General features: G+C 37.9%; 1 protein-coding gene across 1 annotated transcript; it reads left to right on the top strand.

The window, feature by feature from the left end:
* The first annotated feature begins 1,584 nt into the window (after window positions 1–1,584).
* Window positions 1,585–2,118, top strand: LOC101323750 (diphthamide biosynthesis protein 3-like). Its single transcript, XM_004323618.4, has one exon. The coding sequence runs from the start codon at window positions 1,648–1,650 to the stop codon at window positions 1,897–1,899; it is 252 nt and encodes an 83-aa protein (XP_004323666.2). The 5' UTR covers window positions 1,585–1,647; the 3' UTR covers window positions 1,900–2,118.
* Window positions 2,119–8,590: the final 6,472 nt, after the last annotated feature.

Genomic DNA, 8,590 nt, shown 5'->3' with positions numbered 1-8,590 from the left:
TACTTTTAACATTTAAGTCCTTAATTTATCTGGAGTTCATTTTTACAAACGACTTAAGGAAGGAATCAATATCATTTTTTCCATTATAGATCACCAGTTTTTACAGATACATTTATTGAATAGTCCCTCCATTCTCCATTGATCTGCCAGGTCACATCTGTCATATAACAAAATTCCATATACACATGGGTTTGGTTCTGAGTTTTCTACCTGCCCAAAGTTTATTTTTCTATTTCTGAACAAATATCATGCTTTATATACTACAGCTTCAAAATAAACCCTGTTGGCTAATAAAGCAAATCTCCCCTCCCTACTCCTCTATAGAAATGTTTGACTTCTTGGTCCTTTATTCTTTCACATAGTTGTTTTTTTAATTATTTATTTATTTTTGGCTGCATTGGGTCACCTTTGCGGTGTGTGGGCTTTCTCTAGTTGTGGCTAGTGGGGGCTACTCTTCGTTGTGTTGCACGGGCTTTTCATTGTGCTGGCTTCTCTTGTTGCCGAGCACAGGCTGTAGGTGCTCAGGCTTCAGTAGTTGTGGCACATGGGCTCAGTAGTTGTGGCACAGAGGTTTAGTTGCTCCACGGCATGTGGGATCTTCCCAGACCAGGGCTTGAACCCGTGTCCCCTGCAATGGCAGGAGGATTCTTAACCTCTGTGCCACCAGGGAAGTCTTCACATAAATTTTAGAATAAACTATCACATTCCATTAAAATCCTACTGAAATTTTTGTTGGAATTGCATTAAGTCTATGAGCCAATATGAGGAGAATTGAAATATTTATAATATTAAAGTTTTTTTCCATTTAAGAAATAAGAAATATGTATCATAGTATTTCTCTTTATTTATTTAGGACTTCTTTAATGAATCTCAATAGTTTTAAATTTTCTCCAAGGAGGTCCTGCACATTTTTTTAAAAATTTTTATTCCTATATATCTGATTTTTTAAATATATCATAAGTGATATCTTCTTTTAAATTACATTTTACGGTTATTTGTTACTGGTGTATAGAAATGAACTGACTTTGCTAAATTCTCCTATTATTTCTAATAATATAATACTTTGCCCCAGGTGTCTTTGATTTTCTACGAGGCTATCATGTCATCAGCAAATAATTGGCAATTCTATTTCTTCTTTTCCGATCCTTATGCCTCTACTTTCTTTTTCTTGCCTTATTGCACTAGCTAAAAATGTCAATACAAGGTTGAATAGAAATGATGATACTGGGCACCCTTAATCATTCCCGATGTTAAATGGAATGCTCCTACTGTTTCCCCATGTTTGCCATAACATAATTGTCCTTCATTAGGTTAAGCAAATTCTTGATTTGCTAAGAATTTTTATCATGAATTTATGCTCGATTTCTATGAAATATTTCTCAAAACCTTTTAAGATAATCATGTTATTTTGTCCTTAAAACTGTTAATGTTGTGAACTACATGGTATATTTTACTTTTATACTCTGTTGGACTTAGTTTGCAAATATTTTATTTAGGATTTCTACACTTAAAATCCTCAGGAAATTATCTGTAATTTTCTTTTCTCATATTATCTTTTCCTTTGAAAATCAAGATTATATGGGCAAGTTGGACATACCCTGGCCTGGGTCGGACAGCAGAGGTGACAGACCTCTGCTGGCCCCAGTAATGATGGCGATGTTTCACGACGAGGTGGAGACTGAGGACTTCCAACATGACGAGGACTCGGAGAAGTACTTCTACCCCTGCCCATGTGGGAGTAACTTCTGCATCACCAAGCAAGATCTGGAGAATAGGGAAGACGTGGTAACGTGCCCTAGCTGCTCTCTCATTATAAAAGTGACTTATGACAAAAATCAGTTTACATGTGGAGAGACAGTCCCAGCCCCTTCCACCAACGAAGAACTAGTTAAATGTTGAAGAAGACTTTAGGACTCCAAAGCCTGAACTTTGGGGAATGAGCCAAGATGGAAAACTCAAATGCAAAGTCACTGACTTCTTCATGGTGACAGTCATTTTTTAGTTTGCTGGTCCATAGAGTGTGGATTCTTCCCATTGGCTGCCAAGTTGAAGAAGTAAGTCCACCACATGACATACCTGGATTTTATGCCTAGAACTTTGAATTGGACGTGCTCTTAATTTTCCATCCAAACTTAAAGAAGGTAATTTCAAATCAGTGCTTTCTTTCTCTCAGTTTTGTTATTTTTATATCTTACACCTAATTACTTCATTATCTGATAACAGCTTCATCTACCTCAAAGTCATTAGGATTCTTTAATTTAAAAAGAGATTTTAGGATTTCCCTGGTGGCGCAGGGGTTGAGAGTCCGCCTGCCGATGCAGGGGACACGGGTTCGTGCCCCGGTCCGGGAAGATCCCACATGCCGCAGAGCAACTAGGCCCGTGAGCCATGGTCACTGAGCCTGCACGTCTGGAGCCTGTGCTCCGCAACGGGAGAGGCCACAACAGTGACAGGCCTGCATACCACAAAAAAAAAAAAAAAAAAAGAGAGAGATCTTATTTTTTATTTGGTTAAAAAAAAAGATTATATGGCCTCATAAATAAGTTGGGAGTATTCCCTCCTTTTCTAGTCTTTATTACAGTTTGTACTAAGTTTAATATGGTATGTTCCTTGAAAGTTTAGTAGAATTGCCTGCGAAACCACTTGGCCTAAAGTTTTATTTGTGAGATGATTTTTTAAATTACTTTAATTTCTTAAAGTTATGGCACTATTAAGGCCTTCTATTTCTTCTTAATTCATTTGGTAGATTATATTTTTCTAGGAAGTTGTCCATTTCATTTTCTTCAAATGCATTTCTATAGTGTGGAGATGATATTACAAACAATAACATTGACATATTTTGCTCTTATCTCATTCATGCTCCAGACTCCTGAGGTTTTAAAGTTGAGATTAAAAGATGATAAGAAAATACTAGTTTTTAAATTACTTTTCTTTTTTTTCCTTGATCACTCTTGCCACAGGCTTGCCTATTTTATTAGTTTTTTCAAAGAATCAACTTTTGGCTCTGTTGATCTTTTGTATTGTTATTTTTGTTCCCATTTCATTAATTTTGCTATTATTTTACTCATCCTTCCTTCTACTTTCTTTAAATTTATTCTGTTTTTTTTTTTTCTATCTTAAAAAAGTGTCTAACTTAAAGACACCACCTTTTGATATTGTGTAGAACTTAACTCTAGGTTATGGTAGACATAATTTCTCATTTTCTTTTCTTTGGTCTTTGGTAGTTTTTGAAAGACAACACCAAACTTTATCCAAGTATTTAATTATCTTTATGTCATACACCTCTAGTAGCATCTCCTGGATTTGCTTCTTTTCTTATTTGAGGACCTTTTCCAATACTCTTTTCTATATGGGTCTTTGTGTGACAAACCTTTTGAGACCTTATGTGCCTGAAAATATTTTTATTATACCCTCACATTTAAATGACAATTTGGCTGGATATAAATTTAGGCTCAATGTTCTTTTGTCTTTTCAATATTTTAAAAATATTACCATTATCTTCTTTTTGCTCATGAAAAGTCTGAGATCCTGGTGATTCTTATTCCTTGGTGATTGATCTGCTCTATCTCTCTAGAAAATTTTAGAATTTTATTTTTGCCTGTAAAACTTCCATTTCATTATAATATTGCCAGGGTTAGTTTCTTCTTATTGCTCTTGTTTGGAACTGCATAAATACATCATCATTCATCTTTCTTTAATTCTAGGCAATTTATTTCCATTTCTTCAAGTATTTCCTCTTCTTCCTTTTTATTTTCCTCTTCTCCTGACACTCCTATTTTCTGTGAGTTGAAGTTCACATTCCAATTCAATCTTCTTTATCTCTTAGCTTTTATTTCATATATTCTTTTTTTTTTTTTTTGGTGTTGGGGGGGTACTCAGGCCTCTCACTGTTGTGGCCTCTCCCGTTGCGGAGCACAGGCTCTGGACGCGCAGGCTCAGCAGCCGCGGCTCACGGGCCCAGCCACTCCGCGGCATGTGGGATCTTCCCAGACCGGGGCACGAACCCGTGTCCCCTGCATCGGCAGGCGGACTCTCAACCACTGTGCCACCAGGGAAGCCTTATTTCATATATTCTTTTTCTTTATTCTTCCTTTCTTCCTTCCAGGAGAGCTTTTTAATCTGATCTTCTAGCTCACTAATTTGTTTTTCAGCTACATCTATTCTAGCATCCATCTCTGTTCTTTCTACTATTATGAACATAATTTTCATGCCTAGTATTTCCTCTTGACTTTTATGATTTCCTTATCAGTTATTTATTATGCTTATTTTATATTTGTTAACCATTGGATTTAACATATTTGCTTTCTGGTGGCATCTGTAATCCAGGTTGTTGCTTTCTTTTCAAGTAGTTTTTCTCCTGAGATATCTCATTACCTTGGCCTTTGAGCATATATTTCTCTGATGCTATCAGCTGTTCTGTCTTAGCATTTGGTACGGGAAAAGACCAAAGGGCATATCCCAGTCTGTGTCAACATCCAGTGAGATCAAGGAGAGGGGAAGGGATAGCATTAAAGTGGAGAACTCCAAGCACCAGACTACATAATTAATTGCTCAGGCTGTGTATCATGCCACCAAATAACTCTTAAGATCAAGGCACTATTTTTAGAACCCATCCCACCCTCCACCCCTCAAGGAGAAGCAGCCTTAAAAGGAAATACTCCTAGGTGCTAGAGGGAGTTGAGGGTAGAGGGAGGTGTGAGTAAACATTCAAGGTCCATCAATCCCCACCAGTTTTCCACACTCTGGCTTCTGTTCTGCCCTGATTGTTATTCTTGAGGACACTTAGACCAGCAGTCTGAGCCTCTATCGCTAATTTCCACACAACTCTCCTGCCCTAGGCTTCAGATGTACACACACACACACACACACACACACACACACACACACACACACACACACCAGTTCAAAACAGGCTTCCTTGTCCCTGGGGATTTCTCTGGAGTTTTTCCCCAGTATTTCCTACAGTTCCTCTGAGATTGATCTTGGGGTCAGCAGCCAGCCTGTGGTAATTCTCTACCTTGGCAAAATTGGAGGTTTTACATAGGTTTATATTAGACAAAATTGTGAAACAAGTATACTCTGGAACTTTAGGTGCAACGGGACAGCCCAATATTCAAAATCTCCATTACAACGCTTGCCTACCTGAGCCTCCCTTTCCCATCATCAGCCAAAGGTCTCTGCCATTCCTAATGGTCTTCATATTCCATTAATGATGCTTATCTTTTCCCTATGCAAACACCGAATTAACCCAATCATGAAGCTAATGGAAAAAAATGAGAATAGCAGAGTAGAAGGAGGCCTAGAGACTTTCTCTCCAGGTAACAAAAGTGCATTTCTATAGTGGTTTTTGGAAGGCTATTCATTTACTTTGTTTAATCCAAAAGAATAAGGTTGTGTAGAAAGAAGGAGTAGGCTGCTGGAGGAGACTTTTTAGACAAATATAATCTTTCAGCTTTCAAATTTCACTGCGTATAATCACACATCCATATAACATTATAATTCTTATTCATGCTTATAAGCTAACAACAACAATAGCATGTCAACTTTTCCCATTTTAAGTCTAATGGATCAAAATGTACTTCATGATTTATAGGACCTTATGTAATATGGTCCTAACCTACCCTTTCAGCCCCATGCCTCTATCTCTATTCTTCTATTCAGTTGGAATGTTTTCAGCTTCTTCCCACCTCAAGATATTCAGAAATCTTTTACTTACACTGGTAAGTCTCTCCCCACCTGTCATCCCCTGGCTTACTCCTACTGATTCTTCAGCTCTCACCTTAAATGTCACTTCCTTAGGAAAACTTCTTGACCCCCAACCCCCGAGACTGAATCAGGATCCCATGTTACACAAACTCATAGCAAGCAGTAGTTTTCCTTTAGAGAATTTATCATAATTATAGTTAACTAATGAAATATGTGAAGAAGAGGAGAATTGGTAAAATATACTGCGAAGTAGAAAATAAAGAATTTTTATTCATTTTTTTGAACACATATATACTGAAAACTTACTGTGTTCCAGGCATTGTGTTAAGTAACTGGGAATACAGTGGGGAAAGAGGTAGACCATTCCTCTTCACTTTAATCATCCATTCTTGAGGATATCCCCTGGATATTAGGATCACCTAAAATAATATCTCATTCAAATATACTAGCATAGACATAACTCCTTCTCAAGAAATTTCATGTCCTTACTCTCATCTCATTTATGCTCTAGACGCTTGAGCCCTCCATTTGCCCATCAGTCTCCCTTCCTTTTCTTATCTTCACTTTTTTCTCTATCCCGACTACATGATACTTGTTTTCAGTATTTTTTCTTGCCAAATCCTCAACTCCCTTGACATTCTGTAGGATCCACTCAGCAAGCTTAAGCCCTGTAGCAATCTGACACCCAGGCGACCAAACATGGTTACAAAAAGTCCCATGACCATGTGGATTGGTATTTCTACCAATTCATGTTTTTCTCACTTCAGCTGGAGATTCTTATTGCTCAGGAAGTTTTCTATGTGTTCTGATCAATTTCCTCTCCCATTCTCATAGCAGCTTTTTCAAACTTTCACAATTCATCTATATGCTCCAATGCCCCACTCTAACACTGCGGATAATCTGCTTCTTACTTCACAGAGGAAACCGATGCCAAGAGTAAACTTCCTGGACTGCAAACTACCTACCTACCTGCAGTCAAAATTGCCCTTGCTTCCTTCCCCCACCCACATCAGAGTAAAGGAGGCATCTCACCTCCTGACTCTTGCATTCAAGATTTCATTGCCTTCCATAGATGATCTCTAATCACCTTTATTTCAATTTTTCTCTCTTCTTACTCTTTCCAAAAATGCTCAACTTCTACCATTTAAAAATAAAACAAAACACAAAACTTCTCTTGACTCTGCATCCTCTTCTATCTTCGTTCCTCCACAGATAAATTTCTTGAAAGAACAGTCTACATTCACTCTTCTTCACCTCTTCCCACTCACACCAGTTTGGCTTCCGCCCTCAGTACTCTGAAATCCTCTGCAAAGATCATCAATTATCTCTTCATGACTAAATCCAATGAATTCATCTTTATCTTGCTTGACATCTTTTCAGAGATTGAAAGTACTCCCTTCTTCTTGAAATTCTCCTCCTTTAAACTCTCTTTTCCCTAGACTTTTAAAAAATGTTTTCCCATCTTGATCCATTCTCCTTTTATTTCTCTGGCCTCTCCTCCTTGCCCACTCCTGTGAGTGCTAAATAAATGCTGTAGGATTCTGTCTTCTCCTTAACTCTTTTTGAGGGGGAGGTAGGGGGGGAGTTTTTAATTGGCTTGTTTTTGTATTTTATTATCTTTAGACCAGGAACTAAGCAAATGAATATATTCCTCAGTCTTGAAGACCAAAAATAAATGCAAATTTTAAAATAACTTTTGTAGATACAAATATAAGAAATTTAAATTCAACAAACACTTAATCTAAAAGTATCTGCTAAGGTTAGGTTAAAATTAATAGTCACCAAATTTGGATATGATTATATTTAAAAACTGAAACTTACATATTCACAGCTCCTAAAATATACCTACAAAACCAAAAAGAACAGGTCCAAAAAGAACTAGTAAGTTAGAGGCTAATATAGTGCCAGTTTTCATAATATAACACACTTTCCAAGACTGAAGATTAGAAAAGAATGACTCTTTACTTACTTGTAAGGTTTATTCCCTTAAGAGATGAGTCACAATGGCAAAAACTCAAAACCTGGCCCCCATGAATCTGTGGGCTTATCTCCTTGAGCTGTAAGTAATAGGCTCCGAGACTAGACTAGCAGAAGGCAATAAGTAGCTGCAAAATCTTTTCCTTCAATCTTGATATTCCCATTGCATGATACCATCCACATCCTTGACTTCAACTATCAGTGCCCTCAAGTCTCTAAATTTTCAGCCTAGATCTCCTCGCCAAGCTCCAGAATTATGTATCCAGAACTTGTAAATGGCAGGGCAGAATATCTGACTCCTAGCACAACTCATTTTGCTTCAGTAGACAGACATAATATATATTGATTTCTACAATGATTTAACAGGCTTTCAGAGTATCTTTATATGTATTAGAGAAATAAGGACTGAATGTCTGAATGAAATTGATTATGTGCTCTTTGAGGGCTGGGTCCTTATTTCACCCACCTTAGTGCCCAGCAGAGTGAATGGCACATGGTAAGCTCTCAGTAACTGATTACATCTGTTCACTCCTGTTAAAAACCTGGTAGCAATCTTCAGCATCCCTCTCCCGATCCTTACATCTCATCGCTGCCACAGTTGGAATCCATCGCTCCAGCAGTTTCCTGCCCAGCTGCAACTTTGCAGCAGTCTGTCTAGAAGGGGAAGAAGGAGCCCTCCATGACCTGGTCCCACGTATCTTCCCATTCTATCTGTGGACACTCTCATCGAATCTCGACATTCACAACTGATGGTAGGTACCTGAGCACATCTTGTTTCTTCATACCTTCGGGACCATTGCTCATGCTGTTTTGTCTTCAAATGCTCGTCCGATCTTTTTTCAGCTGGTTAACCCTTAGTAGGATTTACAACTCAAGTTTCATCTTTTAGAAGCCTCTCCTGCGAACC

This window comes from Tursiops truncatus, chromosome 8, assembly GCF_011762595.2.
Source record: "Tursiops truncatus isolate mTurTru1 chromosome 8, mTurTru1.mat.Y, whole genome shotgun sequence".
Lineage (NCBI taxonomy): Eukaryota > Metazoa > Chordata > Mammalia > Artiodactyla > Delphinidae > Tursiops > Tursiops truncatus.
Note: the sequence above shows the minus strand (reverse complement) of the source record. Positions and strands in the feature narration are given on the sequence as shown.

What these genes read in the sequence shown, in the direction of transcription:
- LOC101323750 (XM_004323618.4), top strand. Translation starts at nt 1,648, where the DNA reads ATGATGGCGATGTTTCACGACGAGGTGGAGACTGAGGACTTCCAACAT.